At 45.1% G+C, this 21,313-nt stretch overlaps 1 protein-coding gene across 1 annotated transcript; it reads left to right on the top strand.

Annotated features, from left to right (window-relative positions):
* Positions 1–4,427: 4,427 nt before the first annotated feature.
* LOC126705384 (uncharacterized) lies at positions 4,428–4,832 on the top strand. Its single transcript, XM_050404384.1, has one exon. It carries the CDS (start codon positions 4,428–4,430, stop codon positions 4,830–4,832), a length of 405 nt encoding a protein of 134 aa, XP_050260341.1.
* Positions 4,833–21,313: the final 16,481 nt, after the last annotated feature.

The raw sequence follows: 21,313 nt of genomic DNA on the forward strand, positions 1-21,313 counted from the left end.
TTTGTTTCTTTTTAGTTTCAGATAGGTTTGTTTTTTAGTCTATCTCCTTAATTTCTGAGGGTTTATTAGAGATGTAATCATATTTCTGATATGAAAGATGATGGGATTGAAAAACTCTCTTTCCTTGGATGACCTCATCAAATACATTCGTCCACCTCGACACGGCATAGACGAAGGCATGCAAGTCATTAGTAAGATGATTCAATACCTCGGACAGTTACCAACTAGCTATCAGAGCGTTGGAGGCTCATCAAAACTCGCATTAATTAGCCCTAAGGCGTTACAGGAATAGCACTAAAACCACAATTAAGGCCCCAACGGCTAGAAACTATGAAGCTATATATACACACTCATCAGAGACAAACAAGGTACATAGATTCACCCAAAAATACTCTTACACAAATACTCTGATATTCAAAACTTTTTTATTTCTCTCAAAAAGCTTCTATACACTAACTTTGGCATCGAAGGCGTTATGGCTGACACCACACCGGTGACCACCTTAGGAGAGCTTTTGTCCTACGTTTTGCGAGAATAGTGACGAGGATTCAGCTTCATCTAGACGAACCAACTTGACTGACGATTTACGCATCATTAGTTTGGCGCCAACTATGGGAACGACATTTTCGCACTTAGGTTCGAAAGCGTAGTTCCAATCTCTTCCCAAATTCAGATGGAGTCAAACCAAGATCCTACAATATTAGCCCTGCAAATCTAGACACTTGCAGCTATCATGGAAGAACTTACCAGGCAAAACCAGGAGATGAGGTTGCGGCTTCAACAAGAGGAGAGCCGGTCTAGGACCAATCAAGAAGACGAGGGAGATAGTCATAAAAGGAGCGACCGTCGAAGACCAACTACTCTAGATGAACCTAACTCAGATCTTCTCTGGGAAATGAGAAAGGAGATGGACAAGTTGAGGAACGCCATTAAAGGGAAGACAGATCGAAGCCTAGATAGAATGGTCAGGACGACGGATTCACCTTTTACGGCGGCAGTCCTGGAATGCCTAGTGCCGTCAAAATTTCGCCTGCCTCAGCTTGAACCGTTTAACGGACTTAAGGACCCCCTAGACCACTTTAACACGTTCAAGACGACACTAGGCTCTTTCCCCACCACTCTCAAAGGAGCTACAAGGGAGTGGTTTACAAAGTTACCAACATCATCCATTGACAACTTTGAGCAGTTGGGCAATTCCTTTCTACGCCACTTCATCGAAGGATAGCACCCGAGGAGGCCAGCAAACCACTTACTCACCATCAGACAAGGAGAGAAAGAGACCCTGAGGTCGTACATGAAGCGCTTCACTCGAGAAACTTTAGAGGTAGATAAAGCTGATGAACAAGGTACAGATAACAACCTTTAAAGCTGGATTGAAATCCAAGGAGTTCATGGTTTTACTCGTGAAGAATCCTCCAAAGATGATGGCAGTAATACTCCTGAAGGCACAGAAGTACATGAACGCGGAGGACGCCTTAGTCGCGATAAAGGACATAGAGAAGTCCAGTGAAAAAGGAAGGAAGGAAGACGACCGAAGAGGGCGAAAAAGGGAGCGCTCAAATCGTCAGACTAACGACGGGGGTAAAAGGAAAGACGAAGAAGCCCCTCGAATGCTAAAATTCACCCCTTTAGTTTTGCCTGTTGACAAAATTTTGGCGCAGATTAAAGATGAGCACTCCCTCAAATGGCCAAGGCCATTACATTCATCACTCAATGTGCATGACAAGAAGAAGTATTGTCGTTTCCACAAGGATCACGGCCACTACACAGAGGACTGCAAGGACCTAAAGGAGCAGATAGAGGAACTCATACGAAAAGGAAAACTACTGAGGTTTGTGAAGAAGGGGGAGCCTAGTAGGTCTAGAGACGATAACAAGGACAAATTTGAAGCCTCACCAAGAGATGAGGACCACACGTCCCAACGTCCACCAAATGTGAATGAGGAGATAAAGACAATCACAGGCGAGCCATCTACAAGAGGGTCATTCAGATCCCTCAAGAAAGCATATCAGAGGCAGGTGAACAGCGTCTATAGAATACCCTTTTGAAGCAAAGACGAACGGACAGGGACATGTTTTTCTCGGAAGAAGATACCAGGGGAGTGAAGCAGCCTCATGATGACCACTTGGTCATAATGCTCATGATAGAAGGGTTCAATACCGGGAGAATTCTTGTGGATAATGGTAGTTCCTCAGACATCATCTACCTCTCCACTTTTCAATAGTTAAAGCTAGATCCAGGAAGGCTACGTCCTTTTGAGCCCCCCCTTGTCAGCTTCAGTGGGGATAGGGTGTACCCCACAGGCATAGTGACATTAACGGTCACAGTAGGATCTTATCCGCGATAGCTGACTCATCAGTTGGATTTCTTGGTGGTAGATTGTCCCTCTTCATACAATGTGATCATTGGGAGGCTCATACTCAACCGTTGGAAGGTAGCCACTCCACCTATTGCTTGAAGGTGAAATTTCCAATGAAAAATGGTGTAGATAAAGTAAAAGGAGACCAAGTACTAACTAAGGAGTGCTACCAAGCAATGTTGGCAGCCAAGGAAAACCAAACGTGGATGATCAAGGAAAAAGAAGAAGAGAAGGTGGAAGCTTTAGAAACTATGCAGCTGGTAGACGGGGAGCCAATGAAGACTACCAGAGTAGGGACGACCATGAGTGCAGACCCGAAGAAGAAGCTAGTCCAATTCCTTAAGGAGAACTTGGATATTTTTGTCTGGAGCCACGAGGACATGCCAGGCATATCCACAGAGGTTATCCAACACAAGTTAGATGTGGACTCTAAGAAGAAGCCCGTCCAGCAAAGGCGACGAGTGTATGCTTCAAAACGAAACCAGGCGATCATGGATGAAGTAAACAAATTACTAGCAACAGGCTTCATCCGTGAGGTCTACTACTCGGACTAGCTGGCCAACGTCGTCCTTGTAAAGAAGATGAACGGGAAATGGAGGATGTGCGTGGACTTCACAGACTTGAACAAGGCCTGCCCAAAGGACAGCTTCCCCCTGCCGAGGATAGATCAGATGGTGGATTCCATAGCAGGGCATAAGCTCTTGACCTTTATGGACGCATTCTCGAGGTACAACCAGATAAAAATAGCAAAGAAAGACTAGGAGAAAACCGCCTTGATCACAAGTTAAGGGCTCTACTGCTACAAGGTGATGCCCTTTGGACTGAAAAATGCAAGAGCAACCTACCAAAGGTTGGTAAACAAGATATTCAGTAAACAGATCGAGAGAAACATAGAGGTGTACGTGGTCGACATGCTCGTCAAAAGTAAAGAAGAGTCTGCTCTCCTGGACGACCTCTAAGAGATGTTTATAACTCTCAGATGATATCAAATGAAGTTAAACCCTAGCAAATGCGCCTTTGGTGTAGCGTCAGGGAAGTTCTTAGGGTTCATGGTGTCCCAGAGAAGAATAAAAGCAAACCCAAAGAAGTACGGGTTATACTAGAGATGGTGTCACCCAAAAACGTGAAAGAAGTTCAAAAGCTTACAGGAAGAATAGCAGCGCTTAACAGGTTCGTCTAAAAAACAACAGACAAATGTTTGCCCTTTTTCAAGACAGTAAAGTAGGCCTTCGTCTAGATGGACGAGTGTGAGAATGCTTTCTAGGAACTCAAGCAATACCTGAGCCATCCACCCCTCTTGAACCCATCCAAGGAAGGAGAAAACCTATTTTTATACTTGGCAATATCAGTTACATTCGTGAGCGCTACCTTGATTCGAGAAGAAGACAAGAGACAACACCCAGTCTACTATGTCAGCCAGGCCTTCCAAGGGGCAGAAGCCAAATACCCACGCATAGAAAAGATTGCATTCACTTTGATTGTAGCTTCATGCAAGCTACGCCCCTACTTCCAAGCGAACCCTATCCTCGTGATGATGGACCAACCTATAAAGAAGTCAATGAACAAGCCCGAGGCTGCAGGAAGGATGATTCAGTGGGTTATTGAGCTTAGCCAATTCGACATTGATTACCACCCTAGGACAGCTATCAAGGCGCAGGCACTAGCAGATTTCATCATCGAATTTACAATTCCCAACAAGGAAGGGGCCACAAACGAGGTGGAAAGATGGACGATTCAGACTGACGGTTCGTCAGTCCGAAAGAAGGGGGCAGTAGGAGTTATAATCATCACCCTTGAAGGAAAGACACTCAAGTATGGAGTTCAGTTAGCATTCCCGGCCACCAACAACGAAGCTGAATACGAAGGAATACTGACAGGACTAGGGGTCGGGAAGGCACTAAGGGTCAAGAAGTTGCTTCTCCAAAGCGATTCAAAGCTCGTCATAGGCCAGATAAAGGAAGAATTCGAAGCAAAGGAGGAAAGGATGCAAAAATACCTAAGGTTGAGGAAGCTATTGACACAAGAGTTTTATCAGGTGGAGTTCATATAAATCCCCAGAAGCCAGAATATGGGGGCAGACGAGCTGGCAAAACAGTCATCGACAGAAGCAGGACCAATAAGTAAAGATCTTAAGATTGAAATCCAGAGATGCCCCAATATCGAAGAAGTCCACACCTTCATAATCCAGAGAGAAAGCAACTGGATGACCTCGATCTTATCATTCCTTCAAGAAGGATTGCTCCTGCAAGACGTTGAAGAGGCAAGGAAGGTCAGGAAAAGGGCAGCAAGGTTCAGGATTTTGAACGATACCTCGTACAAGAAAGGCTTCTCCATGCCCTACCTGAGGTGTGTCAACAAGGAAGCCAAATATATTCTAATGGAGATCCACGAAGGAATTTGCAGAGATCATGCAGGCCCAAGATCCCTGATTGGCAAAGTTATCCGAATAGGTTACTTCTGGCCTACTCTGTAGAAGGATGCAAAAGAGTTGGTCAAGAAGTGCGATAAATGCCAGAGGTTTGGAAACGTCCAACGTATCCCATTTGAGAAATTGACAACAATATCCTCCCCGTGGTCGTTTGCTCAGTGGGGACTTGACATCATTGGCCCATTACCCTAAGGTAAAAGGTAGGTAAAATTTTTACTAATTGCCATTGATTATTTCACAAAATGTGTTGAAACAGTAGCACTATCAACCATAACAGAGGCGAAGATCTGGAACTTTGTGTGGAAGAACATAGTTTGCCAATTCGGGATACCACAGACGATCATATCAGATAACGGGCGGTAGTTTGACAGTCAAGGTTTCAAGGAATTATGCTCGGGGCTAGGAATCAAGAATCAATTCTAATCCCCTGGTCACCCCCAAGCTAATGACCAAACGGAAGTGATGAATTGGACCCTACTCAAGATCATCAAGGCTTGGCTGGACAAGGCAAAAGGCGCATGGCCAGAAGAGTTGCCCAATGTTTTGTGGGCATACAAGACTACAGCAAGAACCTCAATAGGAGGGACCCCCTTCAGTTTCACCTATGGCACTGAAGGAGTAATTCCAGTCGAAGTAGGAATCACTAGCTTGAGACGAGAAGCTTTCCACGAAGACAACAATAACGATCAACTAAGAATCAACTTGGATTGCTTGGACAAATCTAGAGATGGAGCATCCCACAAGATGGTGGAGTACCAAGAAAAGATGTCTGAATACAACAACAAGAGGGTGAAGCTCAGACGACTCAACATTAGAGACTTCGTCCTACGCAGAGTCACACTTGCCACCAATGACCCAACTCAGGGGAAGCTCAACCCAACCTGGGAAAGACCTTACAAAGTCACCCATTATTCCAAGCAAGGCAGCTATCACCTAGAGACGTTGGATGGAAGGAAGCAGCTGCAACTAGGGCTGTCCATGGGTCGGTCCGGGTCGAGTTTGTGCCCAACCCGCAATCGACCCGATCTGAACGGGTGGAGAAGTTCTAGACCCGCCGCCGACCGCCAAAAGCCACCGGTCGAGTCGAATCGGGCTCGGGTGGGCGGCGGTCGGTTTTGATTTCGACCGAAATACAGAGATCAAACACTGAACTTTGATTCTTGAAGAACAAAATCAACAGATCTACAAACCCAAAGAGAAGATCTACAAACCCAAAGAACAGATCCACAAATCCAAAGAACAAAAACAACAATAATAGACAGCAATTTCATAGATAACCGAACCTAAGAGATGAAAATTTCAAAGAGGCGAAGACGAATCTGAGAGATGGAGGCGAAGGTGAGCTAGGGACGTTGAGGACGAAGAGCGAACGTCGACGACGAAGAGCACAGATCAACGACAAAGAGGCAGAGATCGACGATGGAGAGGCCGAGATCGACGACGAGCAGCATCGGCGGAGGGTAGACATCGGCAAAGAGCAGATCGTGAGACTGAGACTTGGTCATATCTCGGTTCGGTCGGGTTTCTTCGGGTTTTGGGGAGAAAACCCACCAACCGACCCGCCGTTTTCGGGTTTTGGAGGCGGAGACCCGCCACCGACCATCACCAGCATCGGGTCGGCCAGATCAGACGGATTGGGCGGGTGGGTCGAGTCTCAGTTTCTGTTGGATACCCCTAGCTGCAACCATGGAATATCGAGCATTTGAAGCAGTACCATCAGTAGATGTAATGGACGAATGTATTCATGTTTGAAATAAAGCAATAAAAGAACTATTCAGCCAGTGTGTTGCATATAAAACAAAAAACAAAAAAATTGGCTAAGTAACAAAATTCCGCCTAGACGGATGTAAGTTACTGAAGAAGCCAAAAATTACAAAATCCTTTCAATGGGTGTAAGTCACAAAAAAAAAATAAAAAAATAAAAATTGGCTAAGTAACAAGATTTCACCTAGATGGATGTAAGTTACTGACGAAACCAAAAATTACAAAATCCCTTCAATGGGTATAAGTCAAAAAAAAAATTTGCTAAGTAACAAGATTCCGCCTAGACGGATGTAAGTTACTGACGAAGTCGAAAGTGACAAAATCCCTTCAATGGGTGTAAGTTACAAAAAATTGGCTAAGTAACAAAATTCCGTCTAGATGGATGTAAGTTACTGACGATGTCAAAAATTACAAAATCCCTTCAATGGGTATAAGTAACAAAAAATTGGCTAAATAACAAAATTCCTCCTCGACAGATGTAAGTTACTGATGGAGCAAGACCCCGTCAATGAGTATGAGTCAAAACAAAAATTTTAACTAAGCAACAACAATGCAAGTTACTGACACAAAAGAAATAACTAAAGGAACGAAGCAGACAGAGATCACATGCAACCAACATTGTTTCAATATTATGCAAGGCATGAATGTAAATAAGTAGGTATAGAATTACTGATATAATTGAAGGCCCGAAAAGAACGGGCAACCAACATTGTTTCAATATAATAATTAAAAGCCCATAAACACTGGGCAAAAACATTGTTCTTAAATTAGTATGAAAATATTGTTCTAAAAGTAGACCCAAAAAGCCTAAAACGCAGCGGGCACCCAAAGAGAAGATTACAAAAAAAAAAGGCCAAAACATGAAGCAAGTAAATAAACAAGTTCAAGCATTAGCAGCCGCATCATCACCAACAGGAGGCGAAGGAGCATCCCCAGAAGCATCACCTTCAGGAGCTGTGGACTGAGAGGCTTCGTCAGCTGCCATTTCTTTGTCCACCTCTTCAAGATCCAGGTTCTCAAAATCCACTCCGATAGGATGCTTGGCGAGGTATCGCCTCAGGAGCTCGAAACCTTTGAAGTACCAGCTGAAGAGCACAGTGTTGTACTCCTTTGTCATATGGAAGGCTTCCACGGGCTTCGCAACAATCGTCTTGATTTTTTCTTTTACGGCCAAAAGCTGCTCGTCCTTCTCAAGAGTCAGCTGCCTTTCTGCCCTCAAATCATCGAAGAGGACCCTAGCCTTTTCCCTAATGGTGTTGGCCTTGTCCATGGCAATGATCAGATCCTTCTTCAATTTGGAGTTCTCTGCCTCCAAAGCCTCCACCTTGGACACCGCGGATGCAACCTTCGTCTCCTGGGTGAGGTACTCCGAAGTGATATGAAGACTCTCCCCCAGTACCTAAAAAGAAAATTAAAATTCTCAGGACGATGCAAAAAGAAGAGAAAGAAAAGGATGAAATTGCACAAGTACATTACTTAGATGAGTTTGTGGATATGATGACCCACAACCTCGTTGGGGGGCGTGCCAGAAAAGATCTTCAATTCCTCGGTAGTGATGACTTCGTGTGCCCTCGCCACTGCGAATCTAGCGTCGTCCCAAATGCTGGACGAGCGAGAAGCAGCCTTCTCCTTCCCCTTGTCGGCCACACGTGGCTTCTTCCGGATGGGAGTAATCTCTTTGACCGAGGTAGCTAGAGAAGCTGTCCTTGTCGTCTTAGTGCTGGAGGCAACTAGGGTGACAGAGACCCCCTTCTCTATGACGCGCACTGTCCTCTTCTCGAGATCGGACAAAGGCTCGTTCTTCTTGGTCCTCATTTTCGCATACATGTCCTGATTAAATTTAGTCATCATTCCTGCAAAAAGGAAACACTTGTTAAAAAAAAAAAAAAAAAAAAAAAAAGGTAGGATCAATGACAAATTAAATAAAGTGCTTACTTTTCTTCTCTTCAATCTCAATAATGCGTAGGATAAAAGCGAAAGGCTCCGAGCCAAGGCAATACAGAGCCAAAGTGCAAGGATCGACCAAATCGTCGAAATCGTCCATTGACTTCGCGTACTCAATAGCAGCCTCAACACATTGCTTGTACCTGCTTTTAAGTTTGGACCATCTCTTAACTGCACAAGACAACGAACAGAAGAATTAGTAACGACAGAATGAACACGAAAAGAGTGAAGTACAAAGGACTAGTAGAAATAACAATGCACCTAGACTCGGGGTTCCACCAACGGAGCAACCTAGGCAGATCACCCCAAACCTCGTTAAAGGGAGTCTCCCATTCATCCTTGGACATAAAAAAGAATCAGGACTTTCAGTATCTGAATGACGAGGGCAGGTCCCGGACGATCCCAGTTTTTCTCTCCTAAGGCATCAGTTCGTAGTACCCATGTTCCTTGGACTCCTTTAAACGATACAAATAAACAAGTTCGTCCACCTTAATCATATCTCCTTCAGTAGTAGCCAGCCATATCTCCATACAACTGACCACTATCCTTCACGAATTGGGCATAAGTTGCCTGGGAGCAATGTCGAAATGGCCTAAAAGCTCCATAATAAAAGGGTGAACGGAGAATCTAAGCCCGCTCAGGAAAGCAACCTCGTAGAAGCATACCTCCCCGGGCGAAAAGTGACAAGCTCGTTCCTCCCCGTGAAGAAGATGAACCCTAATCCTATCAGGAAATTGGAACCTACCCTTGAACCTGGAGAATGTATCATCGTCTAGACTACACACCTCCCCAAGGGCATGGAAAGCCCTAACCTCCCAAGGGATGGAGACTGCGGTGTCTTCCTCCACCTCCACAAGATTGTCACTAGACAACAACCCAGTTTCAGGCTCACTCGATCTCACCTCAGACATTACTCCTCACTCACTCACTAAACCCTCGAACCAATCAATTGATTGACAGAGCAAGGGGAGCAAATCAGCCAATGCAATGCTTAAACTACTACCCTCAAAGACAAATTTTTCAACTAAATGGAAAAAGCTACAGGAAACACCTAAAGAAGCCCCCAAACGCGCAAAGGGGAATGAAATTGAGGGGCAAGCTATCCTAACTTCAAAGCTACTAACCATGGAAAACCAGAAAACAGAGGAAAAGAGAAGACAATCCTAAAAGCCCCAAAACAGAAAAGAAATCAGAAACCAAGTACAATCTATCTATGCCATAAAAAAGCGAAGGAAAGGGAAAAGCGAGACATACCTCAAAGGAAGCAACCACAGAGTGCAAAAGCTCGAAGAAAATCACAAGAACAGATTGGAGAAGAAGAAGCATGGAGTAATGATTGAGAGTTGGAAAAAGTGAAGGGAAAAGAGGAAATAAAGGAAGTTTAAAAACTAAGCACAAAAAACTGAAAGTCAATGGAAAACCCAAGAGTTACACAAATGGGGCATTAACTCTACTGGTTAGAACACGCCACGTGGCCATGATGTGCGTGGCACTGCCACTACGCATTAAATGTGGAACAAAACCCCAAGAGCCATGTTTGGTCAGAAAACCTTTCATCTTCTGATGGTCGTCTTGACACACCACGACGACCACAGAACTTGGGGGGCAACTGATGGGACTAACGAACTCTCTTTCCTTGGACGACCTCATCAAATACATTTGTCCACCTCAACACGGCATGGACGAAGGTAGGCGAGTCATTAGTAAGAGGATTTAATACCTTAGGCAAATACCAACTAGCTGTCAGACCGTTGGAGGCTCATCAAAACTCGCATTAATAAGCCCTAAGGCGTTACAGGAAGAGCACTAAAACCACAATTAAGGCCCCAACAGCTAGAAACTATGAAGCTATATATACACACTCATCAGAGACAAACAAGGTACATAGATTCACCCAAAAATACTCTTACATAGATACTCTGATATTTAGAACTTTCTTATTTCTCTCAAAAAACTTCTATACACTAACTTTGGCATCAGAGGCGTTGTGGCAGGTACCACACCGATAACCACCTTAGGAGAGATTTTGTCTTGCATTTTGCAGGAATAGTGAGGAGGATTCAGTTTCATCTGGACGAACCAACTTGATTGATGATTTACACATCATCAAAAGAAGTTAAATTCTTATAATCAATTTTGTTATTCTTGTTGATTTTAATGTTTGTTTTTGCTTGAATTGAATCTCTGGTTTGAGAATTAAATTTTAAGCTAAAGAATTGATTTCCCAAGAACATGGAATTGTAGAATCGATGGCTCCTTATTATTATTTTTTTTTTTGAGAAATAATTACAACATGCTGCAAGTGGTAATCATAGTTGAGTTCTTGGTTCGTCTCGCCCCTTTTAATGCCTTGCTCACATGATCAGGATTAAGAGCTAGAATGCCACCAATTATAAATAGTGAAGCGTATTGAATTAGTCTTTATATTAAAGAACACACTTTTTTTTTAAGGTACGCAATTATGTGTATGTAGATTCGAAGTATACAAATTTTTTATATTTAATTAACACAATTGTGCAAATACAGAATGTAAGGACTCAATTTGTAACGACCCCAAAATGATATTGGGTTCGCACGTTAAGGGTCCAAACAATATAATTTGTAGAGCGTGGGTTTGAAAGGCTAGGCTTTGGTCACCGGACGGTGGTTAGCCATGGTACTCATGATGGACGCGTAGAGACGAGCTAAGGTTGTCCGTGGATCTTGTCCATGAAGCTTAATGTTCTTATTCTTCCTCTACCTTTTTTGGGTACCCTGGTTTTTTGGCCTCCTTCTTCTTGGCGCATAAGCCTTTACATTATATTGCCCTTCTCAGTTGATCCTGACCCTCCATCTGTTAATCAGGCAGGTACCTATTCGAGTACCTGTCTCATCAGCTGCCTCCCTCTACTTTCTGTTAGTTGTAATAACCGAAGCCACACTATTCAGGAGTCTTTTCCCATTAATATGGCTAGGACGTTTGTGAGCGCATTCAATGCGGAGGTGACGTCTTTTCCTTGAACCACTCCCACTCCGTACCCCCATGTGAGTCTCATTCTACTCGCCTTTTCTTCTGGGGGCGCTTTGGAGGCTGCCTTTGACGACATGTCGCTCTTCCCTTTGAAGTCTTGGGATGCCGAGGATAGGGTCATCCTCGACTGCATCTCTAGGCCATTTGGTCTTTCACTACTGGTTCTCGGCAACTACTCTCCTCGGCACGGGCCCTGGGTCCTAATGGAAAGTGGGCCGGGTCATAAGTTTTCTGGCCCCACAATAGCCCCTCAAAATCCTGCTGTCCGGATCCTCGGACGGATATGAGGGTTTTGATGACATCAGGTCTCTGTCAAAACTTGTCAATCCTTGTCACCTATCGGTTTCCGAGATTCTTCGTCTGCCCGAGACACGTTCTTGGAGCCTTTGGAAGGTGAAACGTGTCTTCATTAAATGCGGGCGGCTCTGTGCTTCCCACGTTCAATGGCGCGATAGTGATCTAACAGTGGAGATTTCCTTGCCTTTATGGGCAGGAAAATTTGTGTAGTTACTTTCGATGGGAGGTATAAATGATTTTTGGAACTGATTTGTCTCTTCACTTTTGTACTTAAGAGTTCTAGCGCATATATCCTGGGTTCATCCAAACTTTCATCCAAATTCAAGTCTATCTCCAGCACAAAAAGCCTGTCCGAGGCACCTTTCCTCTTTTCTGTAAGCTCTCTACCTTCACTAACTTGTGCTTTTTCTTTTCTGGGTTTATTTTTCTCTTGTTCCTCTCCTTCTCCCGTCATCCATTGAGTTTGTTTAGTAGCTCTTAGATATGGTTAAATTAAGAAAATTGGTTAATACTGAAGAGGCGATGGAAAAGTTCATCGTCAATTATAGGATTCCCCCCAACGTAAGTCTAAGGCACTGTAAGATGGGGGAGTGGCATCTTCTGAGAAGGACGGGGGAGGTGGTAATTCTCATTCTCGTCTTCGTAGAGGGGGGTATGAGAATTCCCATGGGGCCGGTAATGAAGAGTTACCTTAGGCATTTCCGATTAGCTCCCACCCAGTGCGCTGCCAACATGTTTAGGATTCTGGGTTGTGTGAATGCCTTAAACGAAAAAATGGGGCTAAGACTAACCCATCATGACATAAATTGGTGCTACAATCTCCAAAATTTGAAGGACAAATCCTACTACATGAAGACGAGAGATGATAGGGTTCGACTAATCCAGTGCCTCCCCGACTCCAACAAGAGGTTGAATAAGGACTTTTTTATCGTATTCGGAGAATGGCATGATGGCCTTTCATGCCCAATGGTGAAGGGAGAACCAGGTGGGGTATAGAGAGTAGACGGTTGCCAATCCTTTGCGCCATTTTAATTTGGTGTGGTTCGGTTACTAACCATGTACATGCCTCTTTTTGCAGATCCAAACACCTTTCACCGACACTTTCATCTGGTTAACCGGGTTGATTTGGAGACTGTTCTTCAAGCGGCAGTTTTTGTAAATGACGAGGATGGTCAAGTCAGAGCCGTTCAAAAAATCTTACGGTACGATCCCATTCAGAAGTCATTTGCCGACCCAAAGCACGTGGTCAGCGCTAACCATCATCGGCTTCCGAAAATTACTATAGTCGAACAAGGGTTTTTGATCTCCGAAGGATCTCCTATCCAAGAGGGCATCCCATTGGTGGACTCTTCGTCGTCTCATCAGGCAACGGAGGATGAAGGTAATTTGGGTCTGTCCGAGGAGGGTTTTGGGGCATTTGACCAAGTTGACCCATCTGAGGATCCTTCTGGTGATCTGGGTGACCCTGACTTGTCCGAAGCAGAACTATTGTCAGTAGGAACATCCTCCCGAACCGAGATGGGTCTTAAGAGAAAGCCCCCAACCGGCTTATTCGACCTCATCGAGGGTCAGCTGGGGAAGGGTGCACAAGGAAAACCGTAATCCAACGCTCCAACTCCACCACCTCAGCCCCAACCCGTCCAAACCAGGTCCTCCTCTACTAAGTCGCAACCACAATCTCCCTATCCCAAACTTCCTGCTCCTTCCCAATCAGCTCTGCCTCCTCGGTCGGAGCCCATTGACTCAAAGAGAAAGAGGAGTCCCAAGGGTAAGGAGCCCATGGATGGGGGAAAGTCCTAATCCTCTCAGGAGAGGGATGAAGCCCCGTGAGTTCAGAAACAGTTAAAGCTTGGGCACCAAAGCAAGGGGAAAGGGATCGAAACCCAATCCACCCAAAGCAAAGGGAAAGGGACCAAAACCTAATCCACGCCGAGTGCTTAGCTTCCCGCCCCAATACTCCACGAGGAGCCATTGCTGGAAAACGCGTCTATGAGGGACCTTGGAGACGGCGATGGCGGTTATGTGGCCGACGCGTTAGGGAGAACCATGCTGCTTCCTACTGATGTGGAAGAGTTGAAGAATATGAGGATGCAGGAGGTTTTCCTCAGCGCGAAGAGGTACTTGGGTATGGTAAGACTCTTGAAACCTAAGACTCTATCAACTCTTGCTCCCAGATTTTCATTCACAATGTATTTGTCTCACTCGACAGGCTATCCAGGCCACCTATAGGATGGAGGAAGAAGTTAAGGGGCAGAGCAAGACCGCAGAGCTTGAGCGCGATAAACGTATTGATACTGCGCGAACCCTTAAAAAGTCTAAGGCTGACCTCGCGAAGGCTAGGGAGGACTTAAAGGAGGCTGCCCGAGCTAGGGATAGTGCCGGGACAGGTTTGACTGGTGCCCAAAAACAGGCCGAGGAACAGACAAAGCGCCTACTTGCTGCCGAGGAGCAATTGCAGATTGCTAAGGAGCAGATCAGCGATTTAAAGAAGCAACTGATCGAGGCAAATAATTCTAAAGGCGTGGTGGAATTTGCCAAGGACGAAACCGTAAGGGCCAAGCAGGAGGCTGAGTTTGCCATAACTGAGGCCAAAGTTGCTAGGGACAAGGCCGAGGAGGAGGGTTACGAGGCGGGGGTGGCTGAAACCCAGGCCTCCCTTAAAGTTCAAATCCCTGAAGTATGCAAGTTATACTGCTCCCAGGTTTGGGAAGAGGCCTTCAAACGAGCTAGGGTGGAAGCTTCGTTCGACTTGTGGAAGGCGGAGAGCATATTTTATCCTCCAGCCATTCGTGAGACCGCCTCCGCCAGCTCCGAGGCTATGAGCGATCCACACGAGGCAAGGGTTGCTCAGTCAGAAGCTACTCAAATCACCATCCCTCCTAGCGAGTCGACTGAAGGAAGAGAGCCTCATGATGCGACGGAAGCACCTGGAGGTCTGAATCCCGAAATGGCTAAAGAGGGTGCCGAGCCTACGGTCAGTGCTCAGATCTCTGGTGCCGAGGAGCCAGCCATCTATGTTCAGCCCCTACAAACCATTCCCCTCACTGATGTCCCCAAGAGCATCAAAACTGATCTTGCCCAGCCTTCCCGAGAAAGGGATGTCTCCCAGGGCCCCGAAGCTAGTCCTGCTCAGCCTTCCCATGATGTGGCCAAAACGAAATTGAAGAAGTAGGAGCCCTGGCCAATCTTTGTATTTGTTTCTAACTTAATTATTAACTAGTTTCCCTTTTGTTTTGAAAACTTTATAGTTTGCTTGTAGTTGAACTTATTGACCACATCTATGAAATTCTTTTCTTTCTTTTTCCTTTAAATTACATGTTAGTTGCCCTTGCCGATACTTACTATTGCTACGAATCTCATGATTTTTGAACTAGTTATCTTAACATGTGTGAATGATTGTGCATATGATATATTTGGGATCATATCCCGGAATTCTAACTTACCCGTGCCAATAGGGCGTTAAACTTGTGTCTGAACATACTTCTGGGGAGATATAGGCATCATCCGAGATGTCATGTATATTGTTAGGCCGAGCCTGGTATCTAGATTTCCTTTAAGTAGTCGGTTTCCCCATAGGCTTGAGTTCGAGGACCATGCAATACCTTGATTCTGTCCAAAACTTAGATTTCCTTTAAGTAGTTGGTTTTCCCATAGGTTTGAGTCCGAGGACAATGCAATACCTTGGTTCTGTCCAAAATTTAGATTTCCTTTAAGTAGTTGGTTGCCCCATAGGTTTGAGTCCAAGGACCATGCAATACCTTGGTTCTGTCCAAAACTTAGATTTCCTTTAAGTAGTTGGTTTCCCAATAGGTTTGAGTCCGAGAACCATGCAATACCTTGGTTCTGTCCAAAACTTAGAATTTTCTTTAAGTAGTTAGCTTCCCCATAGGTTTGAGTCCGAGGACCATGCAATACCTTGGTTCTGTCAAAAACTTAGATTTCCTTTAAGTAGTTGGTTTCCCCATAGGTTTGAGTCCGAGGACCATGCAATACCTTGGTTCTGTCCAAAACTTAGATTTCCTTTAAGTAGTTGGTTTCCCCATAGGTTTGAGTCCGAGGACCATGCAATACCTTGGTTCTGTCCAAAACTTAGAATTTTCTTTAAATAGTTGGTTTCCCCATAGGTTTGAGTCCGAGGACCATGCAATACCTTGGTTCTATCCAAAACTTAGAATTTTTTTTAAGTTTCGAGGATTAGCCCTCGGCCAAGGTGTGGGGCGTTGACCTGACGATGGAAGCCCCTAAAACTGCTCGTGCCATTGGTGCTTCGAAGCGTAGCCCCTAGTGGAACTTTATATTAAGGCAACAACAACAGGTTGTTAGAAGTGATGGAGGGGCTTTCGCAGGCCCTTATTTGACAGGAGCTTGATCCTACCACCACATGTACCAACGCACAAGCCTTTCCCACAGACGGCGCCAATTGTAAGGACTCAATTTGTAACGACCCCAAAATGATATTGGGTTCGCACATTAAGGGCCCAAACAATATAATTTGTAAAGCGTGGGTTTGAAAGGCTAGGCCTTGGTCACCGGACGATGGTTAGCCATGGTACTCATGATAGACACGTAAAGACGAGCTAAGGTTGTCCGTGGATCTTGTCCATGAAGCTTAATGTTCTTATTCTTCCTTTCCCTTTTTTGGGTACCCTGGTTTTTTGGCCTCCTTCTTCTTGGCGCATAAGCCTTTACATTATATAGCCCTTCTCGGTTGATCCTGACCCTCCATTTGTTGATCAGGCAGATACCTATTCGAGTACCTGTCCCATCAGCCGCCTCCCCCTACTTTCTGTTAGTTGCAATAACCGAAACCACACTGTTCAGGAGTCTTTTCCCATTAAAATGGCTAGGACGTTTGTGGGCGCATTCAATGCGAAAGTGACGTCTTTAACTCTTTTCCTTGAACCGCTCCCACTCTGTACCCCCATGTGAGTCCCATTCTACACGCCTTTTCTTCTGGGGGCGCTTTGGAGGCTGCCTTTGACGACATGTCGCTCTTCCCTTTGAAGTCTTGGGATGCCGAGGACAGGGTCATCCTCGGCTGCATCTCTAGGCCATTTGGTCTTTCACTACTGGTCTTCGGCAACTACTCTCCTCGGTACGGGCCCTGAGTCCTAATGGAAAGTGGGCCAGGTCATAAATTCTCTGGCCCCACACAGAACTTTAAAGAAAGTTCACAATTCTAAACATAGTTTACACAATTTTGCAAATACACAACTTCAAAGAAAGTTCACAATTCTAAACGTTCAAATTCAAAATACACAAATTTTAAGGAACACAATTTTGTACACAATTATTTAATATTCAAAGCATATAAGGTTGTATAAAATTTTGTACCAATTTTTCAATGAATGTACAGAATTATGTAATTCAAAGTACATAAAATTTCAATTTTATATAAATTTTATATATTAAATGTGTGGGGCCCAACAATTTATGGGCCAGGCCCACTTATTCATGGGGAGCCCTAAGGCCCAAGCCGAAGAAGGTTATAGTCCAAACTCAATAACGTAAAGCACAAATTGGCCCGGAGAAACAGCCGAGAACAGTGCAGTCCTCGGCTGACCCAAAGCTCCACCAAGAAGAGGGGCAAAAACGGTATAGGGACAAACTTGAAAGGAAATCTAAAATATCTAGGAAAGACTGCCCTTACTACCTTCCCCATACATAGCTCTGCACCTAACAGAGCCGTACTCTTTAGCTTTATCAACCACTCCCAACAACTTTGGTCTTGGACTGACGGGACAAGTATCAGTCTTGGAAAGGTCGACCCTACACGTGGACGAAGGAAAGTGAACGCAGGCTAGTATAAAAGAAAAAATAAGTAATCTGGAGAGGAGGCTAGGAAGACTGGCCAAAAAGGAAGGGCCTCCCAGTCCACCTCCAGGAGAAGGACTCCAAGGGTGAAGACACCTCGATCACATATGAGCACCACAAAAACCCACCGCTGGGTAACCGAGGCCTAGACTTTCGAACCCACTCTCTACAAATGATATTGTCTGGGCCCATTCACGTGCGAACCCAACACTACGGCAGTTCGTTGCAGAACGTGTCCCTACAATTGGCGCCGTCTGTGGGAAAGGCTTGCGCGTTAGCTCGAGCGGCGGTGGAGTTGAGCTTCTGTCGAACAAGGGTCTACGACGATGCCTTTATGACCGGCGACACATTGTTGTTATTCCGACACAAGTTCCCACTAGGGGCTATGCCTCGTAATGCCAGTGGCATGGCAAGTCTAGGGGCTTTAAACATCAAGCTAGCTTCCCCCACCTTATTCGAGGAGCTAACCTTTAGGAAGTAGATAAATTAAAAAACAGAATACAAGTTTTGGACAGAACCAAGGCCTTGTATGGTCCTCGGACCCAAGCCTCTGGGGAAACCAACTACTTACAAAGACAATACAAGTTTTGGACAGAACCAAGACCTTGTATGGTCCTCGGACCCAAGCCTCTGGGGAAACCAACTACTTACAAAGACAATACAAGTTTTGGACAGAACCAAGGCCTTGTATGATCTTCGGACCCAAGCCTCTGGGGAAACCAACTACTTACAAAGACAATACAAGTTTTGGACAGAACCAAGGCCTTGTATGGTCCTCGGACCAAGCCTCTGGGGAAACCAACTACTTACAAAGACAATACAAGTTTTGGACAGAACCAAGGCCTTGTATGGTCCTCGGACTCAAGCCTCTGGGGAAACCAACTACTTACAAAGACAATACAAGTTTTGGACAGAACCAAGGCCTTGTATGGTCTTCGGACCCAAGCCTCTAGGGAAACCAACTACTTACAAAGACAATACAAGTTTTGGACAGAACCAAGGCCTTGTATGGTCCTCAGACACAAGCCTCTGGGGAAACCAACTACTTACAAAGACAATACAAGTTTTGGACAGAACCAAGGCCTTGTATGGTCTTCGGACCCAAACCTCTGGGGAAACCAACTACTTACAAAGACAATACAAGTTTTGGACAGAACCAAGGCCTTGTATGGTCCTCGGACCCAAGCCTCTGGGGAAACCAACTACTTACAAAGACAATACAAGTTTTGGACAGAACCAAGGCCTTGTATGGTCCTCGGACCCAAGCCTCTGGGGAAACTAACTACTTACAAAGACAATACAAGTTTTGGACAGAACCAAGGCCTTGTATGGTCTTCGGACCCAAGCCTCTAGGGAAACCAACTACTTACAAAGACAATACAAGTTTTGGACAGAACCAAGGCCTTGTATGGTCCTCAGACCCAAGCCTCTGGGGAAACCAACTACTTACAAAGACAATACAAGTTTTGGACAGAACCAAGGCCTTGTATGGTCTTCGGACCCAAGCCTCTGGGGAAACCAACTACTTACAAAGACAATACAAGTTTTGGACAGAACCAAGGCCTTGTATGGTCCTCGGACCCAAGCCTCTGGGGAAACCAACTACTTACAAAGACAATACAAGTTTTGGATAGAACCAAGGCCTTGTATGGTCTTCGGACCCAAGCCTCTGGGGAAACCAATTACTTACAAAGACAATACAAGTTTTGGACAGAACCAAGGCCTTGTATGGTCCTCGGACCCAAGCCTCTGGGGAAACCAACTACTTACAAAGACAATACAAGTTTTGGACAGAACCAAGGTCTTGTATGGTCCTCGGACCCAAGCCTCTGGGGAAACCAACTACTTACAAAGACAATACAAGTTTTGGACAGAACCAAGGCCTTGTATGGTCCTCGGACCCAAGCCTCTGGGGAAACCAACTACTTACAAAGAGAACACAAGTTTTGGACAGAACCAAGGCCTTGTATGGTCCTCGGACCCAAGCCTCTGGGGAAACCAACTACTTACAAAGAGAATACAAGTTTTGGACAGAACCAAGGCCTTGTATGGTCCTCGGACCCAAGCCTCTGGGGAAACCAACTACTTACAAAGACAATACAAGTTTTGGACAGAACCAAGGTCTTGTATGGTCCTCGGACCCAAGCCTCTGGGGAAACCAACTACTTACAAAGACAATACAAGTTTTGGACAGAACCAAGGCCTTGTATGGTCCTCGGACCCAAGCCTCTGGGGAAACCAACTACTTACAAAGACAATACAAGTTTTGGACAGAACCAAGGCCTTGTATGATCCTCGGACCCAAGCCTCTGGGGAAACCAACTACTTAAAAGGAAAAACTACGTTACGTAGACCTTAGAATCTCCCCGAGGAAAACTCTCCATTAACAATTGGGTTAATCCCTGAACTACACGGATTCTCTAGTTTGCCCTCGGATCCTCGACACCAAAGGGACCAGTACGGAATGGAGCAACATGTTTCCAAAAGCATAATCGAAGTCATTCAATGCCCGGTCACCCCCTCGGATGAATTATTTAGAATTTATCGTTCTCGGACAGTATTCTCGCACTTATTACAGAACTTTCAACCGTTATCTCGGTTAGTTTCCTAAGTTTAACTTACTATGAATTGTTATTATTATGCCTGGTAGTGTCGGTAAATTAGAATTAGTTGGATTGTGTTTCAAGGGTTCTTGCTCTAAATATCGCTGAGGAGAAACACACACATGGAGCACACCCATTCACAAAGTGGTGTTGCCAAAAGAACAGTATTCAAAACAAGTAAATAAATTTCCATTTTTACTAAAACAAAGAAATAGTACAGCGTACAATGAAAAGCTGGAATCAGCTTATGTCAAAGCTCACTACATAATTGAAAAGGAAGATACAAGAGAATAAGACAAAGCCGAAAAGGCAGTACAGACGAGAGGTTGGCTTCTAAAGCTAACCACATAACCAAAAAGAAAGATACAAGAGAATAAGATAAAGCCGATGAAGTGGCACAGAGGAGAGGTTGGCTACTGCTCCAAGACCTTGTTCTTCCTCAATGCTTTTACATGCCCATAACTCAGGCAGCAAAAGAAACCCAACTTGAGCCTCACACCGCTGAAGGAAAGGTGCAGGGAATCGGAAGTCGAGGAGCCTTCACCAAAAATTTGCCTGCGACAGGGCAGAGGCAATGATGGTGGAGAATCTTTCTTCTGACACACCAAAATTCTGGCATGAACAAAACCTGCTTCGGATTTTGACTAAAAGAGGGAGAAACACCCTTTCCCCCTCTGTCGAAGCGGAATGTTCTCTTGAATTTATGCTTCCTTTGCCCGTACCTCACTATTCTGAGTCTCAGGAGGACACGGCGCCTCTGTGGCGGAGAGAGTTCCTTCTCCCCAACCCTCGCCTCAAACATGTTATGCTAAGGGGGGATAGCACTGGAAACTGAAGGATTGGTGCGTAGGTGAAGCAACTTTCTCTCCTATTTATTTAAAAAGATAAGGTGGTGGCATTTAATTCATGCAGCGTCCCAAGGAACGCTACAGACAAAATGGCTCCGGCTCAATCTCCAACGCCACCTGCGACCATGGGATTAAAGGAGTCTCGGGAAGGTGCACCTCGAACACTGGGACGCCAAAAAATACCGCGTGACCAAAGACTACAGAAATACCTCTTAACTTGTGGGCCTAGTGAATTCGCGGCCCAGG

The sequence above is a fragment of the Quercus robur genome, chromosome 2 (assembly GCF_932294415.1).
Source record: "Quercus robur chromosome 2, dhQueRobu3.1, whole genome shotgun sequence".
Taxonomy (NCBI): domain Eukaryota; kingdom Viridiplantae; phylum Streptophyta; class Magnoliopsida; order Fagales; family Fagaceae; genus Quercus; species Quercus robur.